Genomic DNA, 13,811 nt, shown 5'->3' with positions numbered 1-13,811 from the left:
TGGAGTGTATAGATTAGTTTGAGGAGACGGGACAGCTTTATAAATATTGATTCTTCCAATTTATGAACACAGGTCCGTCTGTTTAGGTGTAACTTATTAATGTTTTCTGGTTTTCTGGCTGTTTCCAGTATTATACTTGCTTTGTTAGATTTATTCCTCGGTATTATAAGCACTGCGTACAAACACGTGTGTACAGGTGTCGTATATTACATACACATATATGCATGTTTTATTTTATTTTATTTCATTTTTTAAAAAGATTTTATTTATTTGAGAGACAGAGACGGATAACAACAGAGAGCAGGAGCCGGGGGAGCAGCAGAGGGAGAGGAAGAAGCAGACTCCCCCCTGAGCAGGGAGCCCGACATGGGGCTCGATCCCAGGACCCCGAGATCAGGACCTGAGCTGAAGGCAGATGCTTAACCAACTGAGCCACCCAGGTGCCCCATATGCATGTTTTATACACAGAAATTTCACTTTCTTTTCTTTTTCTTTTTTTTAAAGATTTTTATTTATTTATTCATAGACACAGAGAGAGAGGCAGAGACACAGGCAGAGGGAGAGGGAGAAGCAGGCTCCACACAGGGAGCTCGACGTGGGACTCGATCCTGGGTCTCCAGGATCACACCCCAGGCTGCAGGCGGCGCTAAACCGCTGCGCCACCGGGGCTGCCCCTTCACTTTCTTTTCTTTTTTAAAGATTTTATTTATTCATGATAGACACAACGAGAGAGAGGCAGAGACACAGGCAGAGGGAGAAGCAGGCCCCATGCAGGGAGCCCGACGTGGGACTCGATCCCAGGACCCCAGGGTCAGGAGCTGAGTTGAAGACAAACGCTCAACCGCTGAGCCACCCCGGCGCCCCCAGCGTCCCCATCTAACGGGCAGATGCCACGCAAACCTCTCCATTGCCCTATGACGTCCTTCATGGGTCCCTAACCAGGCCTGGCTCGTGTGTGCATTTGGCTGCCACCTCTCCTGAGTCCTCTTCCATCTGGAATGTTCCTCTGTCTGTTCCTGACTTTCACGACCAATCTGTAGAATGCACCTCCATCGTGTCCCCCGACCGGTGGGCACGGATGTTACACACGGGATGCTGTGCCTTCTCGGCGCCTCACGCCAGGAAGCCCGCGAGGCCCATCTGCCCCACTGTCGGTGCCTCTAATTTTTATTACTCGGTCAGAATGGCACCTGCCAGATTCCTCTACTGTAAAGTTACCTAGGACTGTCGTCCTCATTAATTCATACATGACTAAGGCGAAGCATCAGTCCTTCAGTGTTATGTCAACTGTAGGGTTTTTGTTGTTGTTGCTTCTTTCTGTAGGTGCCCTTTATGACAGTAAGTCCCTTCTGTTTCTTGTTTGCTCAGAGTGCTCCTCATGGGTGGATGCTGATTCCGTCAAATGCTTTCCCTGCATCAACTGATACCATCACCGGCTTTCTTCTTCAGACTGTTAGCATGGTGGATGACACTGATTTGTTTTCCTGGGTTGAACCAGCCTTGCATTCCTGGGGCACCCTTCAGGTGGTTGTAGTTTTTTTTTTTTTTTTTTTTAATGTTGATCGATTCTATTTGCTAATATTTTGTGGAGGATTTGTCATGTTGGCACTAGATTTATTTTCCCTTGTGGGTTGGATTCTCCTGGTTGTTGTTGTTCTTCTTCTGCTTTTAAAGATTTTATTTATTTATTCACAAGAGACACACAGAGAGAGGCAGACACAGGCAGAGGGAGAAGCAGGCTCCATGCAGGAGCCCGACGTGGGACTCGATCCCAGGACCCTGGGATCACGGCCTGAGCCCAAGGCAGATGCTCAACCGCTGAGCCCCCCAGGGGGTCCCTCTCCTGGTTCTTCATATGCAGAATAGTTTTGGATTGTGTCTTGCACAATCAAATATTACTTCGTGAATACCTGGTCTTCTAAAAATCCCACTGAGAATGTTGATATTTTTGTCTCAGAACGCGATGAACCCAGCCTCCTGGAGGGTGTGGTTTCAGCGTCGGTTCTGTTTTCAAAGCCTTCACAGTGTCACGTGGATCGCCCTGGGTGAGCACTACCCGGTGGCCCGTGGGGGACTGTCCTGTAGCTCTACGTGTAGACTTTGCACACACGCACAGCTTCCCCTCAGGCAAGAGGGGAAGATCGTCTAGGGACCACGTCTCCTCCCACAGGAGAGGAGGTCTCCCCACTGCAGGCACTTGTGAGCCTGTGTGTCCACTGCAGCTGGGGCAGGTGTGTGGACAGGAGGGTCACCCCAGCCCACCCTCTGCCCGAGGCTCCCTCAATCCCCGTGAGCATCAGGACACCTGTTTCTTCCCTGCCCCCTGAGCCACAACTAGAGGGCTTCCCGGAGCTTTCTCCGTCCAGGTCCCCACCCCATTCTGGCCTTGAGGCTGGCTTCAGTCGAGGCTGGGGATACGGAGGAAGATCCTGAGACCCACCGCTCGTTCGGTGGTGCTTCCAGTTCTGGCTTTCACCACGGTCCACCTGCTACCGTTTACTTCTCAGAGCCCTCGAGCTCCACGCACTGTAGGGTCGACTGTGTCTGCTCTGTCTCCCCAGGACACGAAAAGAGCAAACCTGAGCCCATGGCCTGGGCTCAGCAGCTCTTACCCCTGAGCCACACCCGGCCGAGCTCTGCCGGCATGCGTGTCCCAGGCCGTCTGGAGGTAAAGCGCAGGCTCCGTGACCCGTCACCCTGAAAGCCCATCACGCGCCCCTTGAGAGTGGGAGCGCTCTCCTAAATGGGCCGGAGGCCGTCCTTGCACCGCCTCGCAGCCACCCTGTTCAGAGTGCCGCTGTGCCTTGGTGGGGGCCCTGGGCTTGCAATGACACGCGGGGTCAGGCTTCCCACCACCCCTCTCTGCCCTCTCACCTCCGTGGTCCCTGCCTCTGTCCTCCATGCCCCAGTCTGCTTGGCTCCCCCACCGCCCTCCATCCTCAGGGCTCCTCCAGGGTGTCCACTCTGCTCCTTTGGTCCTTACTTTAGTCCTATCAGGCCTGCTTAGCGCTCTCCCCCATCCACTCGGTGGCATCTGCCATTTCCAGGGCCCCATCTTGCCCTGCACCCGGCACCTCCAGGCTCTGAAGCGTCAGGGTGCGTCTCCGTCGGGTTCAGTGTGTTTCTGCTGGCTCCTGCAGTCCAGTGTCGTGGCTTGTTGTGTTTGGAAAATCACTTGTGGGACAACTGAGGGCTGCAGTGCAGATCCCTGCCTCCTTGAGGTTTCCACGTGCTTCTGCTGGGCACTGGAGGTGGGGCCTGCGCGGCTCCCCTGCCGCCAAGGTCAGAGCCAGGGACCCCAGCCCCTGTGGGCCTAGCTGCCGTCCCCCTCCAAGAGCTTGAGGACCAGCACACAGTTCATGGAGCAGCTGCCAGAAGTGTGAAGTTGCTCTGTGTCCGGAGGGGATCCAGGCAGCGTGAGGCTCCCACAGTCCGTCTGTGGATTTGGTTCAGGCCGGCCAGGGGCATGGAGCCCAGCCTGGTGACTGCACCCGAGTGACAGCCAGAGGGGAGGGGCTGCGGCTAGGGCAGGTAGCCAGGCCCCAGAGTGGAGGTGGCAGCTGGATGGAAGCCTGGCCTGGCGTGAGGTGCGTGGGGTCGGGCTCGCCATCCTGCTGGCGGCCCGGGGAGCTGGCAGGACGATGTGCACGGTGGGGAAACAAGGCCTGGCCTGGCCGTGAGGGGCTGTCTTGAGAGACACGGCTGGGTGCTGGCAGGGCCAGAGCTGGGGCAGGGCGGAGGGCGCTTTACAGCCAGACCTAGGAGCTGGGGAGGCACGGCAGTGAGGGGGGCACAGACTGGCAAGTTGGGGAGTGTCTGTGAGTTGAACTATGTCCCCCCGAAGGTATGTTCAAGCCCTGAGCCCTAGCATGTCCAAATGCGACCTTATTTGGAAACGGGGCCTTTGCAGATGTTGTCAAGATGAGGTCACTAGGGTGGGCCTTTCCAACATGACACGTGTCCTCATGAGAAGAACACAGACACACAAAGGCCCCATGATGTCCGCGAGCGAAGGAAGGCTAAGCATTGCTGCAGTCACCACAGGCCGAAGAGGCAAAGAGCGGACTGTCCCCTAGGCACTGCCCGCCCGCTCGCCCAAGGTCCCAACCCCAACCGCTCTGGGGCTGCCCTCAGGGCTGCGGCCCTCGGTGATGGAAACACCAGGAGGCAGGGGCGTGAGCCCCAGTGAGGTCAGCGCAGAGACACACGCCAGGGGTTCTCAGGCCTGGGCTTTGCCTCACTGGAGGCAAGAAGTGGGTGCGGGGTGGTGTGCGGAGCACCGAGGCAGCTCTGGGGCTGCAGACTGGGCTTCCTGAGCATGCCCTAGGGTGACGTCAGTGACGGTGGAGGGAGAGAGGCTGTGGAGAGGGGCAGGGTGGCTGGGGGGGAGCCCGTCCCCGAGGCAGGAGGACACAGGGAGGGGCTTCTGGCTCTCTGCCTCCTGAGCTGCCAGGGTGGGTCTGCGTGGAGTGCCCACTTCCCCGAGCAGGACCTGTCTGCCGTCAGCCTGCTGACCCCTCCCTCCACGCTGGAGGGGTGGCCTTCAACTCAGGCCCCTTGTCCCTCGAGGCAGGGGGCTTCTGGAGGCTTCCCTGGGGAGCTGAGCCATCCCCGAGGCAGGTGGGCCCTTACCTGGGGGCATGGGAGTGGGCATGGGGATTGCTGTCCCAACCAGCCCTCTGGAGGGTCTGCCCCCACCATCTCAGCACCTCATCTGTGCTGCGCCTGGGTGGCCACAGCAGCCTGCTATCTTTGCTCCCATTGGCACCGACATGTCCCTGGCCCCGTGCTGAGGGTGGGTGCCAGTTGGGGGTCCCCTGCAAGACCCCCTCAGCTGTGTGGGCCTGGGAGCCGCTCAGGGCCTCAGCTGCGAGTCAGGCTTCACCCCTCCGCATCAGGGGGATCCTGGTGACCTCCCTGACCGTGCATCTCCTCGTCTGTGGGCGCAGCTCTGCCAGAGCCGCAGCTACACGCCCCTCCTCCACCCTAAGGGTGGACAGGCTGGGCCTGGTGCGGGGCTCAGGCTGGGCTGGGGGCGGGGGAGGCTGAAGAATCCGGGACTCGGGGCCTCTTGGGACGCGGCGCCCAGAGGTGTAGGCTCTTTCCCGTTCCCACCGGCCGCTTGCAGGGGGCCAGCGCTCAGCCGGGGCTCGGCGGCAGGGAGCGGGGTCCTCAGGCTGCCCGTGGAGGGCGCGTGGGGTCACCGTGGTGGCGGCCTGGGCGGGTCGGAGGCCCGGGGCCACGCTCCGCGGCTGCGGGGGAGGCAGGGCAGAGGCTTCCCGGGGCTGGCGCGCGGGTCTGGGGGTCCAGCTCGGCCGCGCGGTCCGGCACCTGCGCGGCGCAGGGCGGTCGCCATGGCAACCGGCGCCGCGGGGGGGCGGGGCGCGGGGACCCCCACCGCGCGGGGCGGGGCCTCGGGGGGCGGGGCCTCGGCGGGGGCCGGCGGAGGAGCGAGAGGAGCGGGCAGAGCGGAGGGAGCGCGGCCTCGGCCGGGAGCTCCGGCCGGGTGGTGGGTAGGCGCGGGGAGGCGCGGGGAGGGCGGGGAGGCGCGGGGAGGGCGCGGGGAGGGCGCGGGGCGGGGGCGGGGGCGGGCTGCGCAGCGATGCTGCAGGGCCGGGCGCGGGCGGTGCGGGCCGAGGCGCTGAGCCGCAGCCTGTCGGGAGCAGCCTGGGTCTGGCCGGGGCTGGCGGCCGCTTCCTGCCCGCCCCCCACCACTGGGCACTGAGGAGGTGGCGAGGGGGGGCGCGGGCAGGGGCACGCGGGGTCCAGGCCGGCCCAGGACCCAGGGCCGGGGGCCAGGTTCCCCAGGGACAGGCCGGGGAGGCTGTGCACGGGGGGGGAGGGGGGGGACGGCTGTGGTCCCTGGGGCGGGGGCGCCGGCCCCCTGGGAGCTCCCGCCGGGATGGGGTCTGCCCTGGCGTCCCCGGGCCGCCTTTGACGAGTGGCCGGGAGGGGACCGCGGGCGCCGAGGACTGGATGGGGAGGGCCTAGTCTGGCCGTTTGGCCTGGCAGGAGGGCCATCCCCAGGCCGCGGCCAGAGGCCCGGGTGGGACGGGGTTGCACCTCGTGGGGCAGCACGGGCTGGGGTGAGGGTGGGCCTCGGGAGCCCCTGGTCCCGTGCAGGGCGGAGGGGCAGCCCCTCCAGCACCCGCCAGGCGCGCGAACTCGGTGGGGGGCCCGAGTGTGGCTGCGGGGTGGGGGGGGGGAGCCCTGGGAGGGGCAGCGGCCTTGCTCGGGCCCGGAGTGGGGGCGCGGGCTTGCAGGCGGACCCGCTGCCCCAGCCTTGGGGACGCTGGTGTCAGCAGGGGAAGGCTGAGCCTGGGCTTCACAGTCACGGGTGACATGAAATTTTATGTCCTTGTCTAGACAGGACAGTAAACAGCCCGGGGCCAGGGGTGCTGGCAGGCAGAGGCGGGGTGCGGGGGCTCGGCGGGCTCCGGGCGAGGGCGCGGGGCGCCGTGGGCCCCAGTCCGCTGCGGGGCGATCAGATGAGCGGGGAGCTGACAGCCGCGCCCCGGCCGCGAGAGGGGCAGGCGGCCCGTGGGGCGGGGGCGGGGGCTGGCGGCGGAGGGCGACCTCCGGAGGGGCCCCCAGGGAGCCGGCGAGGCAGCGGCAGGCGAGCAGGCGGTGTGGGGCTGCGGAGGGCTCCTGGAGGGACGCGAGCCTCCGCGGGCGACGGGACGGGGTGGCCGAGGCGGGGGCAGCAGGTGCAGGTGCAGGGGGCGGGCGCTGGGAGGCAGCCGGGAGAGGATGCTCCTGGGTCGTGGGCCGGGGCGCGCACGGCAAGGCGCGCGGGGTGGGGGCAAGGACGCCGCAGGGCCCGGCGGGGACGCACCACGGGGGCCGCGGACGCGCGCGGCGGGCAGAAACCACTTCCGCCCCATTTCCTTCCTGGCGGCGGCGGGAAGCGGGTCTGGATCTCGGGTGGGGCCGCAGCGCCCCCTGGAGGCCCCGTCCGGCTCCCAGCCCCCCCCCCTGCCCGCCCCGCCCCCCGCCCCCTGCGCGCTTGGGCGCGTGCGTGCGGCCGAGGGCCGGGAGCCCGGCGCGGGCCGGGGGGGGCCGGGGGGGGGGCGGGGGGCCGGGGTCTGGCCCGCGGCGCGCCCTCACTGTGCCCTCTGGTCTCCGCAGGTTCCGAGCTCGCCGGCCCGCAGCGGTGGCGCCCCCGGAGCGGCTGGACCGGCCCCGGCGCGCCATGCCCGCGGGCTGAGCGGCGCCGCCGCAGGGCCTCGTCCCGCCGCGCGTGGGGGCCGGGCGCGCCCAGGCCGGGGCCCCGCGGCCCACCATGGTGCTGCCGCCCCCGGACCGGCGCCACGTGTGCCTGACCACGCTGGTGATCATGGGCAGCATGGCGGTCATGGACGCGTACCTGGTGGAGCAGAACCAGGGCCCGCGCAAGATCGGGGTGTGCATCATCGTGCTGGTGGGCGACGTGTGCTTCCTGCTGGTGCTGCGCTACGTGGCCGTGTGGGTGGGCGCCGAGGTGCGCACGGCCAAGCGCGGCTACGCCATGATCCTCTGGTTCCTCTACATCTTCGTGCTGGAGATCAAGCTCTACTTCATCTTCCAGAACTACAAGGCGGCGCGCAGGGGCGCGGCCGACCCGGTGGCGCGCAAGGCGCTGACGCTGCTGCTGTCCGTGTGCGTGCCCGGCCTGTTCCTGCTGCTCGTGGCGCTCGACCGCATGGAGTACGTGCGCACCTTCCGCAAGCGCGAGGACCTGCGGGGCCGCCTCTTCTGGGTGGCGCTGGACCTGCTGGACCTGCTGGACATGCAGGCCAACCTGTGGGAGCCGCCGCGCACCGGGCTGCCGCTGTGGGCCGAGGGCCTCACCTTCTTCTACTGCTACATGCTGCTGCTGGTGCTGCCGTGCGTGGCGCTCAGCGAGGTCAGCATGCAGGGCGAGCACATCGCGCCGCAGAAGATGATGCTCTACCCCGTGCTCAGCCTCGCCACCGTCAACGTGGTGGCCGTGCTGGCGCGCGCCGCCAACATGGCCCTGTTCCGCGACAGCCGCGTCTCGGCCATCTTCGTGGGCAAGAACGTGGTGGCGCTGGCCACCAAGGCCTGCACCTTCCTCGAGTACCGCCGCCAGGTGCGCGACTTCCCGCCGCCCGCGCTCGCGCTGGAGCTGCAGCCGCCGCCCGCGCAGCGCAACTCGGTGCCGCCGCCGCCGCCGCCGCTGCACGGCCCGCCCGGCCGCCCCCACGGGCCCTCGCCCACGCGCGACGCCCTGGGCACGTGACAGGGCCGGTGCGGCCGGGATGCGGTGGGGCGCGCCCTCCCCCCCCTCCCCAGGGCGCCCGGGGCCGCCGCGGCCGCTTCTTCATCTCAGGAATCCCCCGGACCGCGGACTCGCCGCGCGCCCCGCGCGCCCCCCGCGCCCCAGCGCGTGGCCGGTGCGCGCGGGGAGGACAGAGCGGGCGGGGGCCTGGTCCCTGGGGGTCCCGCGGTGGGGAGCCTCTGGCGCAGAGTCTAGGCCGGAGGGGGGGCCTCTGGCATTTTAAAGACTCGTGTTTACAGTTTTGTATCCAAAGCGCCCTGCGCTGCCTGTTTCCTGAGTCCTGCTTCCGACGGGCCCGCGCGCGGGGTGGGTGCGGCGGGTGGGGCGGGTGGGGGTGTCTGGGCCAGCCCCCGGGGTCGCTGGTGCACCGGCTCCACCCGCAGAGACGCCTTCAGGGGACTGACTCTGCGCCCCCCCCCCCACACCTCAGCCACGCGCCTGCCGGCGGCCTGAGGCCCAGGTGACCCCAGGGCCCGCGGCCGGGGTGGGGTGCAGGCGCAGGTGGGATGGGGAGCAGGAGCGGGATCAGGTCGGAGCTTTGCTCCCAGGTGGACATTGTAGCCTGGGGAGCCGGGGAGCTGGAGCCCCGGGGCTGGGCCCACAGAGACAGACGGCGCTGAGGCCCAAGCAGCTTGGCGCCCTGGTGGGGCCGGGAGGGTGCCTGATGCAGTCTGGCCTGTCATTGGGAGCACACGGCACCAAGAGCAGGGGTTGGGTTGGGGGGGGCTGTCCCCTGGCCCCATGCACTTGTCACGTGGCCCCGGCATCCACCTGCCAAGGACGATTCTGTAGCATCTGGGGAGGGGGCCCTCTGCCTTAGGCCTCAGGAGGCTGTGCCCACGGCTGTTTGAGGATGCCTCGCGAGCCTCCTGGCTGGCGGATCCACACGCGGCAGGTGGCACGCGTGGCACCGTGCGGCCCGCGTCGTGAAGCCCAGTGGCGTGCCAGGCGTGTGCTCCGGGCATTCACCCCCACCTCCTGGTCACAACGTCCGCCGTCCCTGTTGCCTGAATGTGTCTAGAACCAACGGCTCCCAGGAGGGCCCCGGGCTGTGGGTGCAGGGCAAGGCCCTCTCTGAGCCCCTTCCGGCCATCTGACCCTCAGGCTGTGGCTGGCTGGTCACCGGGTCCCCTCAGCAGGCTGTGGCTCCCCGCTCACCTATCCCTGGTCTCCCCCAGCTTGAGGTTGCCTGGCGTCTGGCTTTTGGGAGTCTGCGTGCTTCCCAGCCAGGAGCCCGGGAGACCTCTGTCGTCAGCGGCCCAGGGACGACACGGTGGCTGCAGCCCTGCCCTTCCGAAGTGGCCACCTGGCCCCACCCTCTGACCGCGACCTCGGCAGTATCTCTCTGAGCTTGGGGAGCCCTGGTCTGGAGCCGGGGGTGCTGTCTCCTGCGTTGGCAAGTAGAGGGTGGGAGGGGAGGAGGGAGGAGGAGGAGGAGCAGAGGGGGTGCTGGGGGCAGCTGCCCTGGAAGGGCCACAGGTGAGGGGCTGCAGGGGGTCCAGCCCGCTGGGGGCAGGGGGTGGTGGGGCAGGGTGTGGGGTGGGGTGGGGGCAGTGGGTGAGGCTGAGGGCCCAGCTGCTGCACCTGAGCCAGTGCTGCTCGTCCTGTCCCCACGTGGTCTCTTGGGGTATGTCCTTGGCAAGTCCTGTGGAAACAGGGATGCTGGGAGGGGTGCGCGGGAGAGGGGGGGACACCCAGCCTCTTTTGGGTTCCCCCCTGTTTTGACTCTTGCCCTGGAAGCCTGTTCTCAGAGGAACCCCTCCTGGCCCTCGGGTTGGGGAGGCGGTGCGGGGGAACAATTCGTGGGGTCAGCCTTGCTGTGAGGCCCCCGCGTCCAGGGTCAGAGGTGGGAACTGGTCAGACTCAGCGCTGGTCACAGCCTCCCATCTCTGCCTCCACTGGCCTCCCCTGGCCGTTTAGTGCGGAGGACATGGGCCCCACCCTGTCCTGACTTGGATTAGGGGCCCGTGTGTCCTTCCGGCGGTCTCTGAGGGCGTCTGGACCGATGCGGAGGATGCCAGCGAGGGACCCCGCTTTGCAGCGAGGGCTGTGGCCGGCGCCCACTGTTTCCATGACCGAGCTTGGCTCTGGCTGCAGCGGGGCGGGGAACCAGGGGCGTTGGGCAGGCGTGTGGCCCGAGGTGTCTGTCCTCAGGAGTCGGCCTTGGCAACAAGGTGCACGGACCTGGCCGCACTCCAGCCTGTCCTCCCCTGGCTTTCCGAGTGGCCTGCGATGGCCAGACGTGGCAGAGAAGCCAGCCACTGGTCCCTTGTGCCCCGTCACCTGGCCCCACGCAGGTCCTGGAGCTGAGCCCAGGCAGAGACCATCGCTGTGCGGGCGGGGGGCGGACCGGGCCCTGCGGGGGCCTTGCTCAGACAGGTGGTGGAGGGGCCTCGTGAGGGTGCTGGGCACTGGGCCACAGGGCCGGGGCTGAGAGGAGGGCTGGGGGACACGGGCTGGGTGGAGACGCCCACGGGCCACGTGGGAGGCCATTGGCACCGGGACAAAACAGCATCCCTAGGTTGTGGGTGGCAGCGGGGCGGACAGCTCGGGCGTGATGGGAAGGAGAGCGAAGAGGGGTGTGGGCAGCTCCCTGGGGAGGGGCGGGGGGGACCTGGGCAGTGAGGTCCAGGGAAGGGGTGTTTCCGGGGGCCGTGCGCCTCCCGTGGGCCCAGGTGCCTGTCTTGCGGCCCCTCCCAGGCAAGGTCGGATGCCGCGTCCTTCCCCCGCCCCCTGCCAGCGAGTGTCAGCTGAGGGTCCCAGGGGAAAACCGCGGAAGGGTAACCGCTGGACTGCGAGCCGGGCCGCGGCCCCAGACGGGGTGTGCCCTTCCCCCCACACGGGCTGCCCCGGCCAGAGAGCCCCCATTCCAAGATGCCCGGGGAGCCGCCCCCGCCCGGGATCTGAGGTGCCCTCCCCAGCGCCCCGGATGTCTCGTGCCCACCCCCTAGCTCACCCCACCGCCCGGTCCTGTCCTCAGAGGGCTCCAGCCTGAAACCTCCAGCCGAGAGCTCAGCCTTGCCTCGGCGCAGGCGGGAGGGCCAGGCTGGGACCTGGAGGGCATTTGGCGCCCTGCTCAGCGTGAGCCAAGCCCTCCCAGGGTGGCCTCGGCAGGTTGGCCGTGTCGCGCGGGACCAGGCTCTGTCTGCGTGTTTTTCCCACCTTGGAGGGTTGGTGACGGCTCCCGGCGTGGTCCACACAGCGCCACGCTCGCGTCGTCTCTAACAGCGTCCACGTGCCGGAAGAAGAGGGCTGGGCCCCTCCTGTTGGCCGGAAAACCTTTCTCTGAAGTCCCCGGCATGGGTCCCCTCGGGCCCCGCTGTCCAGGTCTGGCTCCCGTGACAGGCCCTCTGCTGATGGCTGGCCGCGGGGCCTGGGGCCGTGACCCGTCGGGCCTGGGGTTTCACGGCGCCCCGGGTCTGAGACACGGGACTTTGTCACAGGGGCACAGCAGGATCCCCGTGCAGGCTGCCTGGTTCCTCTGGCCACCAGCCGCGTGGGGACGTGGGGAGGCCGGCGGTGTGGCTCGCACGGCTGAGGGCGCACCCTCCCTCCGCGGCTACCGGCCTCTGCGGCCACGCGGGCGTAGCTGCCCCGCGGAGGCCCTTTGGCCGAGTCGAGGCCGTGTTCATCCCAGCTCCGTCGCCGAGCCTTTCTGCGTGACGCGGGCACGCATCCAAGCCCCCAGAGAAGTGACTCCCCAGGAGGCCCCTGCCTCTCCAGGTCTGCACCATCCTCTTCACCGTGCCCCTTCCCAGGTGCTCACCCAGCAAGACTCAAGCTGCTCCCGAGCCTCTGGGAAGTTCCGGGGTGTCCCTCGGCCCAGGCCCCCCTGGCCGGAGCCCCGCTCGGTGCCTCCCCGGGTCCCCTCTCCCTGGGCCGGTGGGGCCAGGCCCCTGCACCTGCTTGTGAGGACCGCCGCGCCGCAGACACAGACAAAACCTACACACTCTGACCCTTCCTCTTCCGTCCAAGGCACAGTCACGTTCTCTGTAGCAAAGCAGCCTCACGACGATAGAACACAACTTCGCGGAATGGAACCCACGCGTGCTAGGTGATAAGTAACCTCACGCGGTCAGGCTCGTTTTGTCCCGTAGGGTGGCAGGGCGCAGTCACGGGGAGGAAAGGCCGTCAGCACCGCTGTCCCGGTCAGGACGGCCGCCGTGTCCTCTGCTTCCCGGGGCTGGGACCGCGAGGGGCGGTGGGGGGCGGCTCTGGCTGATGGCCCCAGGCCCAGGACCGGAAGGACGCCACAAAGTCACTCATGGCACAATCAAGGTCAGTGCCATCTAACCAGAGGACAGAAGAAGCGGGATCAGAGTAGTGCCTGGGGGCTTCGGCCTGGGGGGGCCCTGATGCTCCAAGGAGCAGCCGGGGCAGAGGGGTCCCCGCACGCCGGGGAGGCAGGGAGGCGCTGCAGGCAGGCTGTGCGGGACGCTGAGGGCAGAGGGGCCTCCCGGAGGCCGTAGGGACGGGCTCTCCGGGTTCTGCAGAGAAATGGGGCCGCTAGGACCAGCTGAGACACAGGGAGGCCAGGCCCTGGGAAGCCCCACCCTCTGGGCCCGAGAGCAGGACCAGGGGAGCCCCCCAGGGTCGAGGGACCGCGGGCAGAACAGTCCCCCTCCTGGAGCCTCCCAGAGGCCGCCTGCTCCCCTCCGTCCTCCGACGTGATGCCCGTCTCTTCGGGAGGCAGCCTCGCACGCCCCGCAGTCACGGCTGACACGCCGCGCTCACGTCCCGGGCCCCGTCCTGTCGGCCCAGCGGTGCAGAGGGGGGACCGTGGGGTTGGCGGCCGCAGAGAGGGGACCGGGTGCTGGAGGGAGGTGGGCGCGGCTGGGCAGGACGCCCCCGGGCTGGGAGCGGGCACGGCCGTGGAGGCCCAGTGGTCAGCGTCCCTCGCGCTGCTGCCCGCCTCTGTCCGCCCGTCACGGGGAGGGTGTGCTACTCCCACTGACCGCGGACTCGGCCGTGTGCCCCGGGATGGTGGTCGCGAGGGGACGCCTGTGGGTCTGGCGGGCTGTCCCGGCGGTGGGGCCAGCCCGGCCTGACGAGGCCGCGCTCCTCTGTGCGAGTCCTGCTCCCCCGGGGCACCTGGAGAGGGACCCTGGTGGGACGTCTGCGCGGCTGCTCGGCTTTCACTCGGGGGCTCGCCGAGCTGCGGGGCGCCCAGGTGTCCTGGTGGCATTCGGCTTCCGTGGACGGAGGGGCCGCTTCCTGGACTCCAAAACGGAAGCACCTAGGAGTCTGACTACAGTTTTTAGTTTCCCCCCAAACCTTTGCCGTCCCCGACGTTCTCTGGGAAGCACCCCCGCCCCCACGGGTCCTGATAACAGCCACCCGAGGCCACAGCGACGACGGCCTGCGTGCACTCCTCCCGGGCGGGTGGGGGGCCGGGTCTCCTGCTCCCAGCTCCGCGGAAAGGGGGTCGCGCTCTCCGTGTTCTTCGGCGGCTCATTTCTTCAGTCGGGGCTGTGCTGAGGGTCCCCGGTGCTGCCTCGCGTGTGGGTTAATCCGACCGTGTGAACGCCGC

General features: G+C 67.6%; 2 protein-coding genes across 3 annotated transcripts; one reads left to right on the top strand and one right to left on the bottom strand.

Moving 5' to 3' along the window:
* Positions 1-3,313: 3,313 nt before the first annotated feature.
* On the bottom strand, positions 3,314-7,284 carry LOC129514869 (basic proline-rich protein-like). Its single transcript, XM_055333558.1, has 6 exons — positions 6,270-7,284; positions 6,064-6,187; positions 5,626-5,824; positions 5,116-5,252; positions 3,492-3,630; positions 3,314-3,436 (listed from the first exon to the last, which is right to left on the bottom strand). The coding sequence occupies exons 1-6, from the start codon at positions 7,282-7,284 to the stop codon at positions 3,314-3,316; spliced, it is 1,737 nt and encodes a 578-aa protein (XP_055189533.1).
* LOC129514874 (transmembrane protein 121) lies at positions 5,474-8,481 on the top strand. Of its 2 annotated transcripts, none has more exons than XM_055333567.1 (2): positions 5,474-5,509; positions 7,129-8,481. In XM_055333567.1, exon 2 carries the CDS (start codon positions 7,283-7,285, stop codon positions 8,240-8,242), a length of 960 nt encoding a protein of 319 aa, XP_055189542.1. In that variant the 5' UTR covers positions 5,474-5,509; positions 7,129-7,282; the 3' UTR covers positions 8,243-8,481. The 2 variants fall into 2 exon arrangements, with proteins under 2 accessions (XP_055189542.1, XP_055189541.1); XM_055333566.1 differs by having other exon boundaries at positions 5,480-5,513.
* Positions 8,482-13,811: the final 5,330 nt, after the last annotated feature.

This window comes from Nyctereutes procyonoides, unplaced genomic scaffold (assembly GCF_905146905.1).
Source record: "Nyctereutes procyonoides isolate TBG_1078 unplaced genomic scaffold, NYPRO_anot_genome, whole genome shotgun sequence".
In the NCBI taxonomy this organism is placed as follows: domain Eukaryota; kingdom Metazoa; phylum Chordata; class Mammalia; order Carnivora; family Canidae; genus Nyctereutes; species Nyctereutes procyonoides.
This window is presented reverse-complemented; position numbering and strand designations above follow the sequence as displayed.

Coding starts and splice junctions, on each gene's coding strand:
- LOC129514874 (XM_055333567.1), top strand. CDS start 7,283: ATGGTGCTGCCGCCCCCGGACCGGCGCCACGTGTGCCTGACCACGCTG.
- LOC129514869 (XM_055333558.1), bottom strand. CDS start 7,284: ATGGTGGGCCGCGGGGCCCCGGCCTGGGCGCGCCCGGCCCCCACGCGC. Junction 6,188..6,269: donor CCCCAAGGCTGGGGCAGCGG/GTCCGCCTGCAA, acceptor CCCACCCCGCAG/CCACACTCGGGCCCCCCACC. Junction 5,253..5,625: donor TCAGCGCCTCGGCCCGCACC/GCCCGCGCCCGG, acceptor CCTCCCCCGCAG/CCGCGGAGCGTGGCCCCGGG.